At 42.8% G+C, this 17789-nt stretch overlaps 1 protein-coding gene across 7 annotated transcripts in view; it reads left to right on the forward strand.

Annotated features, from left to right (window-relative positions):
• Positions 1 to 17789, forward strand: part of LOC106603506 (spectrin repeat containing, nuclear envelope 1b) — a 151808-nt gene that overhangs the window by 128112 nt on the left and 5907 nt on the right. For 6 of the 7 annotated variants that reach the window (XM_082974731.1, XM_082974743.1, XM_082974741.1 and 3 more), the window contains 12 exons: positions 1551 to 1713; positions 2108 to 2295; positions 2909 to 3059; positions 4871 to 5053; positions 5259 to 5396; positions 5832 to 6023; positions 6283 to 6634; positions 6837 to 6905; positions 7849 to 7991; positions 10893 to 11019; positions 15604 to 15815; positions 16148 to 16348. In XM_082974731.1, coding sequence (XP_082830857.1) covers positions 1551 to 1713; positions 2108 to 2295; positions 2909 to 3059; positions 4871 to 5053; positions 5259 to 5396; positions 5832 to 6023; positions 6283 to 6634; positions 6837 to 6905; positions 7849 to 7991; positions 10893 to 11019; positions 15604 to 15815; positions 16148 to 16348 — 2119 coding nt within the window. The remainder of the gene's footprint in view (positions 1 to 1550; positions 1714 to 2107; positions 2296 to 2908; positions 3060 to 4870; positions 5054 to 5258; positions 5397 to 5831; positions 6024 to 6282; positions 6635 to 6836; positions 6906 to 7848; positions 7992 to 10892; positions 11020 to 15603; positions 15816 to 16147; positions 16349 to 17789) is intronic. The other variant, XM_082974740.1, reaches the window with a different exon arrangement.

Genomic DNA, 17789 nt, shown 5'->3' on the forward strand with positions numbered 1-17789 from the left:
GGATGGGGAGCGTCGCTGCACAGCTATTTTCAAGTCTCTCCAGAGATGTTCGATGGGGTTTAAGTCCAGGCTCTGGCTGGGCCACTCAAGGACATTCAGGGACTTGTCCTAAAGCCACTCCTGCGTTGTCTTGGCTGTGTGCTTAGGGTTGTTGTCCTGTTGGAAGTTGAACCTTCGCCCCAGTCTGAGGTCCTGAGCGCACTGGAGCAGGTTTTCATCAAGGATCTCTCTGTACTTTTCTCCATTCATCTTTCCCTCGATCCTGACTAGTCTCCCAGGCCCTGCTGCTGAAAAACATCCCCACAGCATGATGCTGCCACCACTATGCTTCACCCTAGGGATGGTGCCAGGTTTCCTCCAGACGTGACGCTTGTCATTCAGGCCAAAGAGTTCAATCTTGGTTTCATCAAGCCAGAGAATCTTGTTTCTCAAGGTCAGAGTCATTTAGGTACCTTTTTGCAAACTCCAAGCGGGCTGTCATGGCCTTTTAATGAGGAGTGGCTTCCATCTGGCCACTCTACCATAAAGGCCTGATTGGTGGAGTCTTACAAAGATGGCTGTCCTTCTGGAAGGTTCTCACATCTCCACAGAGAAACTCTGGAGCGCTGTCAGAGTGACCATCGGGTCTTGGTCACCTCCCTGACCAAGGCCCTTCTCCCCCGATTGCTCAGTTTTGCCGGGCGGCCAGCTCTAGGAAGAGTCTTGGTGGTTGCAAACTTCTTCCATTTAAGAATGATGGAGGTCACTGTGTTCTTGTGGACTGTCAATGCTGCAGACATTTTTTGGTACTCTTCCCCAGATCTGTGCCTCGACACAATCCTGTCTCGGAGCTATACGGACAATTCCTTCGACCTCATGGATTGGTTTATGCTCTGACATGCACCGTCAATTGTGGGACCTTATATAGACAGTTGTGTGTCTTTCCAAATCATGTTTAATCAATTGAATTTACCACAGGTGGACTCCAATCAAGTTGTAGAAACATCTCAAGGATGATCAAAGGAAACAGGATGCACCTGAGCTCAGTTTTGAGTCTCATAGCAAAGGGTCTGAATACTTATGTAAATAAGGTATTTATGTTTTCGCTTTGTCGTTATGTGGTATTGAGTGTAGATTGATGAGGAAAATGTTCTATTTAATCAATTTTAGAATAATACTGTAACGTAACAAAATGTGTAAAAAGGGAAGTGGTCTGAATACTTTCCAAATGCACTGTATATACTATGGCCGGGTGTGTGGGATAGGAAGTACATGGATATACTGTACTGCTGCGGGTTAGGAATATACACATTTATTTACACACGCCATTGTCGTTAATATTTGCTTTGATGCAGCCTTCTTCTTGACTTTCAGAAACTCCCTGGCTGGCCCAGTGTACAGTACTGTGCTTAGCACAATTTGACCACAATGGTCCTGGTAAAATAAAAAACAATGAGTGGAAAGAAGTGGTTTAATGACTTTGTTAATTGTTTTTAGGTGCTTCTACACGAGGAATCTGCTGTGTAATGTATGTTTTTCTAAAACAAGCATCGTGTATCCGGTTGCTATAGAGTGAAGAAGCTGAGGGAGACTCTGGTGGCAGTGCAGCAGCTGGATAAGAACATGAGTACTCTGCGGTCCTGGCTGGCCCACATAGAGACTGAGCTATCCAGACCCATCGTCTATGACACCTGTGATTCCCAGGAGATACAGAGGAAGCTGGACCTGCAGCAGGTAAATACCCCGTCAGCTTGGTGGTCCCAGATCTGTTTGTGCTGTCTTGTAGACTCCTGTAGTCGTTGTCATAGCAGTTGGCAAGATGGCACAAACAGATCTGGCACCACCAGGCTAACGCATCAGTGGGCTGTGAGTACTTTGGAAACACACTGTAGTTTACAACCCTTGGTATAGCTATTAATACAGATACTGTACATAATCAATGATAGTTGCTTATGTTGATACTTTATAGATCCTTTTTAGTTCCTAGCAGACAGGCTTACAGACAGTACAATAGAGAGGGGCTTATTGAAAAATCTTAGTAGGTTTCTTGATTCTGAAAAGATCAGGATCCCACCCTCTTTCTCTAACATACCATAACGCCCTTCCATCTTTCTCTCCGTCCATCCAGGAGCTTCAGCGTGACATAGAGAAGCACAGTACAGGTGTGGCGTCTGTGTTGAACCTGTGTGAGGTGCTGTTGCACGACTGTGACGCTTGTGCCACGGACACAGAGTGTGAATCTATCCAGCAGGCCACTCGCAGCCTGGACCGCCGATGGAGGAGCATCTGTGCCTTGTCCATGGAGAGAAGGCTCAAGTAAGACCTACACAGTTTAACTTAACCTTTTGCTGCAGTGGGCTAAATCAGGGTCACACGGAGTGTTTTTTTGGCAGTCTTAAACAAATCTACTTTGAAACAAAAGTATACACCTCACACACATGGTTATGGGCTTAAAAAAAGAATACACAGGGCCTTTCAAGTGGCGCAGTGGTCTAAGGAACTGCATCACAGTGCTTGAGGCGTCACTACAGGCCCGGGTTCAATCCCAGGCTGTGTCACAGCCGGCCGTGACCGGAAGACCCATGAGGCGGCGCACAATTGGCCCAGCGTCGTCCAGATTAGGGGAGGGTTTAGCCGACCGGGATTTCTTTGTCCCATCGCGCTCTAGTGACTCCATGTGGTGAGCCGGGTGCGTGCAAGCTGACTTGGTCGCAAGTTGGACAGTGTTTCCTCTGACACATTGGTGCAGCTACTACTATTAGAAACAGTTTTCGCAGTTGTTTCTACAGTAGTACGATTTTTTTTATTTCAAGAGTATCAACAAGCAAAGTGCGGTGATGTAACTCTAGGGTTGGTTAGTATATTTGAAAGCTTATGATGTAGGCTGTCACCATAACTTAAAATAGTCGATATCGTTTTCATTTCTAAGGATTGAAGAGACATGGCGTTTATGGCAGAAGTTCTTAGAGGACTTTGCACGTTTTGAGGAGTGGCTTGTGACCTCAGAGAAGACTGCTGCTCTGCCCAACTCTTCAGGCGTGCTCTACACTGTGGCCAAGGAAGAACTAAAGAAGTTTGAGGTACAGTACAACTATTACAGACCACCTTATTTGATATGCTGTAAACCACTATATTCTCTCCCCATGTATCTCACATTCAGAAGACAGTACCTCTACAGTACAGTCGTGGCCAAAAGTTTTGAGAATGACACAAATATTAATTTTCACAAAGTCTGCTGCCTCAGTTTGTATGATGGCTATTTGCATATACTCCAGAATGTTATGAAGAGTGATCAGATGAATTGCAGTTAATTGCAAAGTCCCTCTTTGCCATGCAAATGAACTGGAAAAATTCCACTGCATTTCAGCCCTGCCACAAAAGGACCAGCTGACATCATGTCAGTGATTCTCTTGTTAACACAGGTGTGAGTGTTGACGAGGACAAGGCTGGAGAACACTCTGTCATGCTGATTGAGTTCAAATAACAGACTGAAAGCTTCCAAAGGAGGGTGGTGCTTGGAATCATTGTTCTTCCTCTGTCAGCCATGGTTACCTGCAAGGAAACACATGCCGTCATCATTGCTTTGCACAAAAAGGGCTTCACAGGCAAGGATATTACTGCCAGTAAGATTGCACCTAAATCAACCATTTATCGGATCATCAAGAACTTTAAGGAGAGCGGTTCAATTGTTGTGAAGAAGGCTTCAGGGTGCCCAAGAAAGTCCAGCAAGCGCCAGGACCGTCTCCTAAAGGGATCGGGGAAACACCAGTACAGAGCTTGCTCAGGAATGGCAGCAGGCAGGTGTGAGTGCATCTGCACGCACAGTGAGGCGAAGACTTTTGGAGGATGGCCTGGTGTCAAGAAGGGCAGTAAAGAAGCCACATCTCTCCAGGAAGAAAATTAGGGACAGACTGATATTCTGCAAAAGTTACAAGGATTGGACTGCTGAGGACTGGGGTAAAGTAATTTTCTCTGATGAATCCCCTTTCCGATTGTTTGGAACATCCGGAAAAAAGCTTCTCCAGAGAAGACAAGGTGAGCGCTACCATCAGTCCTGTATCATGCCAACAGTAAAGCATCGTGAGACCATTCATGTGTGGGGTTACTTCTCAGCCAAGGGAGTGGGCTCACTCACAATTTTGCCTAAGAACACAGCCATGAATAAAGAATGATACCAACACATCCTCTGAGGGCAACTTCTCCCAACCATCCATGAACAGTTTGGTGATGAACAATGCCTTTTCCAGCATGATGGAGCACCTTGCCATAAGGCAAAAGTGATAACTAAGTGGCTCGGGGAACTAAACATCGATATTTTGGGTCCATGGCCAGGAAACTCCACCGACCTTAATCCCATTGAGAATTTGTGGTCAATCTTCAAGAGGCGGGTGGACAAACAAAAACCCACACATTCTGACAAACTCTAAGCATTGATTATGCAAGAATGGGCTGCCATCAGTCAGGATGTGGCCCAGAAGTTAATTGACAGCATGCCAGGGCGGATTGCAGAGCTCTTGAAAAAGAAGGGTCAACACTGCAAATACTGACTCTTTGCATCAACTTCATGTAATTGTCAATAAAAACCATTGACACTTATGAAATGCTTGTAATTATACTTCAGTATTCCATAGTAACATCTAACAAAAATATCTAAAGACACTGAAGCAGCAAACTTTGTGGAAATTAAAATTTGTGTCATTCTCAAAACTTTTGGCCACGACTGTACATATCTAGACAAAACTCATGGATGGACTAACTTGTCTCTGATTGATACTAAATGATCAATTGATCAACTAAATTGTCAACTGAATGATTAATCAACATTTCCTTGATCAATACTAAATGTGTGCATTGATAAATATATATATTTTAATTATATGTTGTCCTGTAGGCATTCCAACGTCAGGTCCATGAGAGTCTGACCCAGCTGGAGCTGATCAATAAGCAGTACCGCCGTCTGGCCAGGGAGAACCGCACCGACTCCTCCTGTCGCCTCCGGGAGATGGCCCACGACGGGAACCAGCGCTGGGACAACCTGCAGAAGAGGGTGGCCTCCATCCTCCGCAGGCTCAAGGTACAGAGTCGCGTCCATCCTTGTTGAACAACTGTAACACAACAGAAAGTCTTGTATATAGTCCGATTCTACACTCCTAAATATCCGTAGTGCTCACAGAAAGAAATAATGAGGAGTGTCTGCCTGAAATTGCAATTCATTGGTAAATCTTTTTTTTTGCTGCGAGAAATGTGTATCCTAAAGCATCCCTTCATGATTTCTCCAGCACTTTATCAGTCAGCGTGAGGAGTTTGAGACAGCCAGAGACAGCATCCTGGTGTGGCTCACGGAGATGGACCTGCAGCTCACCAACATAGAGCACTTCTCAGAGTGTGACATCCAGGCCAAGATCAAACAGCTCAGGGTAAGAATGCCCACAATACCTCACACCTTGGTGCTGCCCAGGTACATGGTACTGGTCATTTTTTATTAAACTTTATTTAACTAGGCAAGTCTGTTAAGAACAAATTCTTATTTACAATGACACCCTGGCCAAAACCTAACCCGGACGACGCTGGGCCAATTGTGCGCCGCCCTATGGAACTCCCAATCACGGCCAGTTGTGATACAGCCTGGAATCAAACCAGGGTCTGTAGTGACACCTCTAGCACTGAGATGCAGTGCCTTAGACCGCTGCGCCACTCGGGAGACCAAGTCATAATTTTTGCTAATAAGTTTCACACCTGGTGGTTGTGAACTCAACCTTACTTGGTTGGTCTCTGCTTCTCTTCCACTTTTTGACAACCGCTGATGTAAAATGAAGTACGTTTGATTGATTGATTGATTGATTGTCTACCAGGCGTTCCAGCAGGAGATCTCTCTGACCACTGGGAAGATTGAGCACATCTTCCACCAGGGTGAGGTGCTGCTAGAGAAGAGTGAGCCTCTGGATGCAGCTGTTATAGAGGAGGAGCTGGAAGAGCTGCAGAGATACTGCCAGGAGGTGTTCGGACGTGTGGAGCGCTATTACAAGAAGCTCATACGTCTACCGGTAAGCCTAGGGATGACGGTAAGCCTAGGGATGACGTTAAGCCTAGGGATGACATCTACTGGCCCCCATGGTTCGATTTTAATGTTGGGTGACTTGGCTTCTAGCACCCTTTCATTGTTGTTTTTTTAAAAGAGGATAGAGTTGAGCAAATTCTCTCCTGTGGCCATTTTACCAAATGATGCCATGTCTTGATTCCTGGAACCTGTCATTGTCTTTGTTGACAGTCTCATAAGTGTACCTCCCACTCCTCTTCCTCCAGCTAACAGGTGACGAGTATGACGTGTCATTCTCGGACCGGGAGTTTGAACTAGACGAACCTGGGGACCTGTCCAGCATTCCCTGGAGTGAGCGTCTGGGAGATTGCCTGATGTCCCCTCTACCCTCCCTAAGCCACTCTGCTTCCCTGGCTGCCCCTCTGCGGACTGGGGCTGAGCGCTCAGGCAGGGACACCCCAGCCAGTGTGGACTCCATCCCCCTGGAGTGGGACCACGATTACGACCTGAGCCGGGGGCTGGAGAGTGCCAGCAGGGCCCTGGGCCTGGCCTCTGAGCAGGGGGAGCACGGAGATGAGGGGAGCTACCAGGGATCAGCTTCTGCCTCTGCTCTGTCAGGTCAGTCTAGTCTACACCCCTCACACCCGTACTGTCAGATACTAAGGATAACACACCCCTCACAACTTAAGATAGCCTCGATCTCAGAGAGAGTGGAGACATCACTGTGGAGAGATACAGTATTGTACAGTGGCTGTTAAAGCACACTCATATTCAGCCTTGTTAATTGTAAGAAATGTGTGTATGTATATGTTTCTTCCAGATGTAGTGATCCCAGAGAGCCCTGAGGCCTTTGTTAAACTAACTGAACAAACCCTGAGGTCCTTGGATGGTAGGCAAGATGCCGTAGTGTGGAAAAATAACACTAACAGCCTACTTACTGCCTGCTAGGAGTTTGGTTTGGTTTTCTTACTCGCACACTGAAGCATAACAGCAATTACTGTTAACCAACAGCACCACTTCCTAACGATTTTGTATTTTTTTATATTACATTTTGCAGCACATAGGCTACTGTAGCTAACCTCAAGCTAATTTGTGGTTGGCATCCTGTGTGTTTCAAAAGGTGCATGTTGTTGTGCACTGTTGGGGAGATGTTGTTGTCTGTTGTTTTTTGTGTTACAAATGTCCTTTGTCCCTTGTCTTCTAATTTACCACTGAATGGATAACACTCACTATTAATGATATCTTACAATGTTTTGCAGTGGATGGATTTCTATGTCTGTTTGAAGAAAACATTTAGGGACGGTTTTTCGGACACAGATTAAGACAGATTAAAGGAAAACTCCACCTAAAAACTATATTTTGGTATTTGTTTCATTAGTCCATTGTTGACATAGTTCCAAAAATGTTTTGCTTGTCAGCAATCAAGGTTTCAAGATATGTAACTTTCATATTTTTTTCATGTATTTTGAAAGTTACATATCTTGAAAACAACTAGATTTTTGGGTGGAATGTTCCTTTAAACGAATCCAGGCTGTATCGCATCCGGTCGTGATTGGGTGTCCCATAGGTCGGCACACAATTGGCCCAGCGTCGTCCGGGTTTGGTCGGGGTAGGCCGTCATTGTAAATAAGAATTTGTTCTTAACTGACTTGGCTAGTTAAATAAAGCTTAAATAAAATCCAAAAATCTAAAAAAAACTCCTGAATAATCTACATTGAACGTGCTTTTAAATCCAACAGAAGTAGGCTTAATCTAGGTCTAAGAAACCGGCCCATGAACTTAAAATCAAAGCCTTTATCTAACTGTATTCCATCTCATCTTCCCATCCTTAGGAGAGGGAGGTACCCTGGAGACTCACATCCTACAGTTGGACAAGGTTCTGGACACCAGCCGGTTCCACCTGCAACAGACAGAGAACATAATCCGCAGCCGCACCCCAACTGGCCCCGAGCTGGACGCTTCATACATGGGATATGTGAGTACTGCTGGTCTCATTCACTAGTTAATATACTGGTCTCATTCACTAGACTAGACACCCAAGTCTTCTGCAGCCCATTTGGCTCTCAGGGTTTGTAAACATGAAGTTACAATTTAAACTATTCCATGAATGTTATTGGTATGTCTGATAAGAGACCCTTATCACCATTCTGTGAGTTACAGTACGAGCCAAACCTACTCATTCCAGGGTTTTTCTTTATTTTTACTATTTTCTTAATTGTAGAATAATGATGAAGACATCAAAACGATGAAATAACACATATGGAATCATGTAGTAATCAATAAAGTGTTAAACAAATCAAAATATATTTTATATTTTGAGATTCTTCAAGGTAGCCACCCACTGCCTTGATGACAGCTTTGCACACTCTTGGCATTCTCTCAACAAGCTTCATGGGGTAGTCACCAGGAATGCATTTTAATTAACAGGTGTGCCTTGTTAAAAGTTAATTTGTGGAATTTCTTTCCTTATTGCATTTGAGCCAATCAGTTGTGTTGCGACAAGGTAGGGGGGTAGCCCTATTTGGTAAAAGTCCATATTATGGCAAGAACAGCTCAAATAAGCAAAGAGAAAAGACAGTCCATCATTACTTTAAGACATGAAGGTCAGTCAATCCGGAAAATTTCAAGAACTTTGAAAGTTTCTTCAAGTGCAGTCGCAAAAACCATCAAGTGCTATGATGAAACTGGCTCTCATGAGGACCGCCACAGGAAAGGAAGACCCAGAGTTATCTCTGCTGCAGAGGATACGTTCATTAGAGTTACCATCCTCAGAAATTGCAGCCCAAATAAATGCTTCACAGAGTCCAAGTAACAGACACATCTCAACATCAACTATTCAGAGGAGATTGCGTGAATTTGGCCTTCATGGTCAAATTGCTGCAAAGAAACTACTAAACTCAGCAAAAAAAGAAACGTCTCTTTTTCAGGAGCCTGTCTTTCAAAGATAATTTGTAAAAATCCAAATAACTTCACAGATCTTCATTGTGAAGGGTTTAAACACTGTTTCCCATGCTTGTTCAATGAACCATAAACAATGAATGAACATGCACCTGTGGAACGGTTGTTAAGACACGAACAGTTTACAAATGGTAGTCAATTAAAGTCACAGTTATGAAAACTTAGGACAGTAAAGAGGCTTTTCTACTGGTCGCTGGACCAGACAGGACTGGCAAAAAGTGCTCTTCACTGACGAGTTTTGGTTTTGCCTCACCAGGGGTGATGGTCGGATTCGCGTTTATTGTCGAATGAATGAGCGTTACACCGAGGCCTGTACTCTGGAGCGGGATCGATTTGGAGGTGGAGGATCCCTCATGGTCTGGGGCGGTGTGTCACAGCATCATCGGACTGAGCTTGTTGTCATTGCAGGCAATCTCAATGCTGTGCGTTACAAGGAAGACATCCTCCTCCCTCGTGGTACCCTTCCTGCAGGCTCATCCTGACATGATCCTCCAGCATGACAATGCCACCAGCCATACTGCTCATTCTGTGCGTGATTTCCTGCAAGACAGGAATGTCAGTGTTCTGTCACGGCCAGCGAAGAGCCCGGATCTCAATCCCATTGAGCACGTCTGAGACCTGTTGGATCGGAGGGTGAGGGCTAGGGTCATTCCCCCCAGAAATGTCCAGGAACTTGGAGGTGCCTTGGTGGAAGAGTGGGGTAACATCACACAGCAAGAACTGCCAAATCTGGTGCAGTCCATGAGGAGGAGATGCACTGCAGTACTTAATGCACTGATTGTAACTTTTGATTTTGACACCCCCCCCCCCCCCCCCTTTGTTCAGTGACACATTATTACATTTCTGTTAGTCACATGTCTGTGGAACTTGTTCAGTTTATGTCTCAGTTGTTGAATCTTGTTATGTTCATACAAATATTTACACATTTTAAGTTTGCTGAAAATAAACGCATTTGACAGTGAGAGGACATTCCTTTTTTTGATGAGTTTACTAAAGGACACCAATAAGAAGAAAATACTTGCTTGGGCCAAGAAACACGAGGAATGGACATTAGACCGGTGGAAATCTGTCCTTTGGTCTGATGAGTCCAAATTAGAGATTTTTGGTTCCAACCGCATGTGTGGTTACCACCGTGGGAATGGAGGAGGTGTGATGGTGTGGGGGTTGCTTTGCTGGTGACACTGTCGGGATTTATTTAGAATTCAAGGCGCACTTAACCAGCATGGCTACCACAGTATTCTGCAGCGATATGTCATCCCATCTGGTTTGCGCTTAGTGGGACTATCATTTGTTTTTTAAACAGGACAATGACCTAAAACACACCGCCAGGCTGTGTAAGGGCTATTTGACCAAGAAGGAGAGTGATGGAATGCTACATCAGATGAGCTGGCCTCCACAATCACCTGACCACAACCCAATTGAGATGGTTTGGGATGAGTTGGACTGCAGAGTGAAGGAAAAGCAGCTAACAAGTGCTCATCATATGTGGGAACTCCTTCAAGACTGTTGGATAAGCATTCCAGATGAAGCTGGTTGAGAGAATGCCAAGAGTGTGCAAAGCTGTCATCAAGGCAAAGGGGGATATTTTGAATAATCTAAAATATCAATTATATTTTTATTTAACACTTGTTTGGCTACTACATGATTCCATATGTGTTATTTCATAGTTTTGAAGTCTTCACTATTATTCTACAATGTAGAACATAGTAGAAATAAAGAAAAACCCTTGAATGAGTATGTGTGTCCAAACTTTTAACTGGTACTGTATGTCTCAATGGAAGGTCTTTAGGAAACATTGTGTCTTTATCTACATAAATCATGTGGTATGTAAAATAAGTATCTACTCAGCGGGATTACATGATGTGAGCATCTCAGTGACATGCTTTCCATCCGCTACCTGTCCTGTCGTGTTGTGTAGATGCGTCTGTTGGGCGAGTGTCGTGGCAGTATAGACACGGTGAAGAGAGTGGGCTACGAGCTGAAGGGGGAGGAGGACAAGGCCTCAGGACTCGCTGACCCCATTGGTGGTGATTCACAAACAACAGGTAATGTTTGGCTTTCAGATGTTGATACTGTACTGTATACAGTGCCTTCAAAGTTTTCACACCCCTTGACTTTTTCCTAATTTTGTTGTGTTACAGCCTGCATTTAAAATTGATTAAATATACCATATAATGTCGATGTGGAGTTATGTTATTCAATATTTTTACAAATAAATGTTTGTATTTGTATTTATTAAGGATCCCAGCAAAATTAAGGCAGTTATATACAATGTTAAATGTTACTTGACATTACATTTCATAACACTTTTCACAACACATTGTGTTCCCTCAGGCCTCTACTCTACTACCACATATCTCCAATACAAAATGCTTGTGTAGGTGTGTGTGTCTTATTGTGTGTCTGTGCCTGTGTGTGTCTCTTCACAGTCCCCTCTGTTCCAGAAGGTGTGTGTATATATATATATATATTATTCTTTTTATCTGATCCTACTGTTTGAGTCAGTTACCTGATGTGGAATAGAGTTCCATGTAGTCGTAGCTCAATGTAGCACTGTGCGCCTCTCATCGTCTGTTCTTGACTTGGGGATTGTGAAGAGACACTTGGTCAAATCAAATTTTAAAAAAATTGGTCACATACACATATTGAGCAGATGTTATTGCGGGTGTAGCGAAATGCTTACGTTTCTAGCTCCAACAGTGCAGTAATATCTAACAATTCACAACAATACATCTAAAAGTAAAATAATGGAATTAAGAAATATATATAGGGCGGCGCAGAATTGGCCCAGCGTCGTCCGGGTTAGGGGAGAGTTTGGCCAGCAGGGATGTAATTGTTCCATCGCGCACTAGCGAGTCCTGTGGCGGGGTGGGCGCAGTGCACGCTGACACGGCCGCAAGGTGTACGGTGTTTCCTCCGACACATGTGGCTGGCTTCCGTGTTAAGTGGGCATTGTGTCAAGAAGCAGTGAGGCTTGGTTGGGTTGTGTTTCGGAGGACGCACAGCTCTCGACCTTTGCCTCTCCAGAGTCTGTACGGGAGTTGCAGCGATGAGACAAGACTGTAACTACCAATTGTATACCATGAAATTGGGGAGAAAAAGGGGTAAAAAAATAAGAAAGAATAGACTACAGTATATACATATGAGATGAGTAAAGCAGTATGTTAACATTATTATAGTGACTAGTGTTCCGTTATTAAAGTGGCCAGTGATTCCATGTCTATGTATATAGTGCAGCAGCCTCTAAGGTGCAGGGTTGAGTAGCCAGGTGGTAACCGGGAAGTGATGGCTATTTAACAGTCTGATGGCCTTGAGATAGAAGCTGTTTTTCAGTCTCTCGGTCCCAGCTTTGATGCACCTGTATTGACCTCGCCTTCTGGATGATAGCGGGGTGAACAGGCCATGGCTGTGGTTGATGTTCTTGATGATATTTTTGGCCTTCCAGTGACATCGGTGCTGTAGGTGTCCTGGAGAGCAGACAGTGTTCCCCCGGTGATGCGTTGGGCAGACCGTACCACCCTCAGGAGAGCCCTGTGGTTGCGGTCGGTGCAGTTGCTGTACCAGGCGGTGATACAGCCCGACAGGATGCTCTCAATTGTGCATCTGTAAAAGTTTCTGAGGGTCTTAGGGGCCAAGCCAAATTTTTTCCGCCTCCTGAAGTGGCATGTCTTGTAGTAGTTTAAACAGACACCTCGGTGCATTCATCATGTCAACGCTTCTTATAAAAACAAGTAGTGATGAAGTCAATCTCTCCTCCATTTACATGCATATTGTTAATGTTAGCTCTCCGTGTACACATTTTAAGGGCCGCCCTGTTCTGAGCAATTGTAATTTTCCGAGATCCCTCTTTGTGGCACCTGACCACACAACTGAACAGTAGTCCAGGTGCTACAAAACTAGGGCATGTAGGACCTGCCTTGTTGATAGTGTTTTTAAGAAGGCTATTATGGACGGACTTCTCCCCATCTTAGCTACTGTTGTATCAACATGTTTTGACCATCACAGTTTACAAATCAGGGTTACTCCAAGCGGTTTAGTCACCTCAACTTGCTCAATTTCCACATAATTTATGACAAGATTTAGTTGAGGTTTAGGGTTTAGTGAATGATTTGTCCAAAATACAATGCTTTTAGTTTTTGAAATATTTAGGACTAACTTATTCCTTGCCACCCATTCTGAAACTAACTGCATCTCTTTGTTATGTGTTGAAGAGATGTCTCTTGCTGTAGTAGCTGACATTGTGTAGTGTTGAGTCATACTCAAAGCCAGTGGCATGTCATTAGTAAATATTGAAAAAGTAAGGGGCCTAGACAGCTGCCCTGGGGAATTGATGATTCTACCTGGATTATGTTGGAGAGGCTTCTATTAAAGAACACCCTCTATGTTCTTTTAGACAGGTAACTCTTTATCCACAATATAGCAGGGGGTGTACAGCCATAACACATACATTTTTCCATCAATAGACTATGATCGATAATGCATAAACAAAACAGCTCCCATAATATTTTTATCATCAATTTCTCTCAGCCAATCATTTGTGTAAGTGCCGTGCTTGTTGAATGTCCTTCCCTATAAGTGTGCTGAAAGTCTTTTGTCAATTTGTTTACAGTAAAATAGCATTGTATCTGGTCAAACACCTTTTTTTCCAAAAGTTTACTAAGGATTGGAAACAGGCTGATTTGGTCAGCTATTTAAGCCAGTAAAGGGGGCTTTACTATTCTTGGGTAGTAGAATTACTTTTGCTTCCCTCCAGCCCTGAGGGCACACACTTTCTAGTAGGCTTAGATTGAAGATGTGGCAATATCGTCTGCTATTATCCAAGTTGTTAGACCCCGGTGGCTTATCATTGTTGATAGACAACAACAATTTTTTCAACTCTTCCACACTCACTTTACGGATTTCAAAATTACAATGCTTGTCTTTCATAATTTGATCAGTTTACTTTGCTGTGTAGTGTCAGCATTTGTTTCTGGCATGTCATGCCTAAGTTTGCTAATCTTGCCAATGAAAAAGGTATATCCTGCCATTCCTTAAAAATTCAAAGCTGAAATGTCTTGAGTCAAAGTATTCAACCCCTTTGTTATGGCAAGCCTAAATAAGTTCAGGAGTAAAAATGTGTTTAACAAGTTACAAAATAAGTTGCATGGACTCACTCTGTGTGCAATAATAGCGTTTAACATGCTTTTTGAATGACTACCTCATCTGTGTACCCCACACATATAACTATCTGTAAGGTTCCTCATTTGAGCAGTGAGTTTCAAACACAGATTCAACCACAAAGACCAGGGTGGTTTTACAATGCCTCACAAAGAAGAGCACTTATTGGTAGATGGGTAAAAAAAAGTTATTAATTACACTTTGGATGGTGTATCAATACACCCAGTCACTACAAAGATACATGCGTCCTTCTGAACTCAGTTGCTGGAGAAGAAGGAAACCGCTCAGTGATTTCACCAGACCAATGGTGATTTTAATGGCTGTGATAAGAGAAAACTGAGGATAGATCAACAGCATTGTAGTTACTCCACAATACTAACCTAATTAACAGAGTGAAAAGAAGTAAACCTGTACAGAATAAAAAATATTCCAAAACATGCATCCGATTTGCAAGAAGGCACTAAAGTAATACTGCAAAAAATGTGGTAAAGCAATTCACTTTTTGTCCTAAATACAAAGTGTTATGTTTGGGGCAAATACAACACATCACTGAGTACCACTCTCCATTATTTCAAGCATAGTGGTGGCTGCATCATGTTATGGGTATGCTTTAAGGACTAGGGAGTTTTTCAGGATAAAAAATAAACGGAATTTCGCTAAGCACAGGCAAAATCCTACAGGAAAACCTGCTCCTCTGCTTTCCACCAACCACTGGGGGATGAATTGACCTTTCAGCAGGACAATAGCCTAAAATACAAGGCCAAATATACATTGGTGTTGCTTACCAAGAAGACCGTTATTAATGTTCCTGAGTGGCCAAGTTACTGAATTTTGAAAATAATAATGGGCAAATGCACAATCCAGGTGTGTTAAGCTCTTAGAGACTTACCCAGAAAGAAGATAATAATTAATTTTCAGTAAATGTGAAAGCATTTCTAAAAACATGTTTTCACTTTGTGATTATGGGGTATTGTGTGTAGATGGGTGAGATTTTGTAAGGTAAATAAGTACAAAGTCAGACGTTTTAAGGCAGATACTTTCTTTGGGGCGGAAGAATACACATTTCTTTGGGCTGTACTAGGCTGTAAGTTGTATCTAACCTCAAATGCCTGAATATATAACTAGCCATAGACATAAATAATAGATAAACTACACATATATCCCGTTACCAAATTAATAATTTCATACCCTTTCTTTCCTTCCTCCTATACTGTACTGTAGGATAGTTACTGCAGTCTCAGGCCCTGAGTAAAGAGATAGATATATATAATAAAAAACTACGTATATATCCCATTACCAAATAAATAATATAATACTCCTTCCTTCCCGCTGCGGTGTAGGTGTGATAGAACACTGGGAGTTGCTGCCCCATCCCAGGCCCTCAGTAAAGAGATGGATAAATATAGTATAGCGATATTATATAACGCCGTTTATATATTATAATACCCCTTTCTTCCACCCCTGTGGTGTAGGTGTGATAGAACGTTGGGAGTTGCTGCAGGCCCAGGCCCTCAGTAAAGAGATGCGTCTGAAGCAGAACCTTCAGCAGTGGCAGCAGTTCAACTCTGACCTCAATGCCGTGTGGGTGTGGCTGGACCAGGCGGCGGCGGAGCTAGAGCAGCAGCAGAGCCTGGACCTCAGCACCGACATCCAGACCATCGAGATGCGCATCAAGAAACTCAAGGTGATCTTTGACCTTTGGCTTTTTGCCCTCTGAGTCCTGAAATGGGTGTTTAGCATCCTCACTAAGATTACAAAGTTTGCAAGGCTTTCCCAAAATTCCCGGGTTTTTCAGAAATCCCGGTTGGATGGCTCCCAGTTGGAGGATTTCCTCCTTGCTTATTCCCTCTTAGTTATCGGGAATCCTCAAACTGGGATTTCTTAAAAACCTGGGATCTTAGGGAAAGTTTCTGAAATTTTGCAACCCTAATTCTCAATAAGGTCCTTTTTTTAAAGACTCTATGCTGATATTATACACAATCTCCAATCATCTCTTTCCATAATGTCTTTCTACAGGAGCTGCAGAAGGCTGTTGACAAGCGTAAGGCCATTGTGCTATCCATTAACCTGTGCAGTGCAGAGTTTGTCCAGTCTGCCACAGAGGAATGCCAGGACCTGCAGGCCAGGTTGAAAGAGATGAACAACCGCTGGGACAGACTTGGCACCTCTCTGGGGGAGTGGAGGGCAGCACTACAGAATGCCCTCATGCAGTGTCACGTAGGTGTCCAGCTGTCTATCCACCTAGCTTGGTCCCAGATCTGTGCTGTCTTGCCAACTCAAATGGCCGTTGAGGAGTTGGCAAGATAGCACAAACAGATCTAGGACCAGGCAACAGTTTTTTTGTTTGTTTTGCTTTTAGGGGGTAGATCAGCTTTAATATTGCATGTAGATAGTGGCTTCTATCAATGTAATTGTCTGCATAATTTTTAATCCCCCATATACAATATTTTTGGGGAAATGTATATAATATTTTCCTTCTTTATTATTTTCCCTTAACCCTATCATCCCTCCCTAATGATTCTGTCTCTTCGCAGCAAAATCTGCAGAGCTGGGATGGTTGTTTCCACCATATATATAACATTCTATTGGTTGCAAGAATTTGATATAATCATTTAAATTGAAAAACTAAAATTTTGAATCCAGTGTCGTTTTTTTCGTCAGTTCATAAACCATGTGCCATGGAATCAGTACATCGAAAATCTCTTCCCAACTAATTTGCAATCTGTATGACACAGCTGCCAATTTTGGGGTCCTTAAATTTAAACTGGTATACTTTTTATTCATCACAATTTTCTTTAACCAATTTTGGTCTTAAATGTAGGGCCAACAGACAAGTTCCTTACATTCTCCCCCTTCCACTTTTGTGGTAATGCTGCAATTAGTTGGTTCTAATTTTGAACAGAGCAGACATTTTTATATATTTTTGTAAGCTGAATGTGTGACAACTCTACCAGTCCTATTTATGATATAATTTACAAAGAGGATGCTGTTTTATAAAATGTTATTTTATATGTTATCCAAATTGTGGATTTAAAAGTAAACATGAATCATCAGCGTACAATGACACCTTTGTTTTTAAGCCCTGGATTTCGAATCCCTTGATATTATTGTTGGATCTGATTGTTACATTTTGATGGCCATAGTAAATAGATATGCCCATAGTGGACAACATTGTTTTACTCCTCTTGACAGTTTAATACTTTCTGAGATGTAGCCATTATTTACTATTTTACACCTAGGGTTACTATACATAACTTTAACCCATTGTGTAAGAGATTCTCCATAATTGTAATATTCCAGGCATTTATATATAAATTCCAGTCATACTTTATCAAAAGCTTTTTTTAAATCAGCTATGAATACTAGGCCTGGTTTCCCAGATTTTTCATAGTGTTCTGTTGTTGAATCCGGCATTGATTCTTAGTGCAAATTTAGACTAATTAAAAACACCTAGCTAGCTAAAAGACAAAGTCAACCGGTTCCTTTAAAAATTGCAGATCATTTTCTCAAATCATGTTTGTTATATTATCTCCAATGTATCGTCCATGTAAAAAACCTGTCTGATTAGGATGAATAATATCCAACGATACCTTTAATTCTATGTGCTATGCATTTTGCTAGAATTTTTTCATCGCAGCACTGAAGTGTAAGGGGCCTC

Source organism: Salmo salar, chromosome 01, assembly GCF_965601325.2.
Source record: "Salmo salar chromosome 01, fSalSal1, whole genome shotgun sequence".
NCBI lineage: Eukaryota > Metazoa > Chordata > Actinopteri > Salmoniformes > Salmonidae > Salmo > Salmo salar.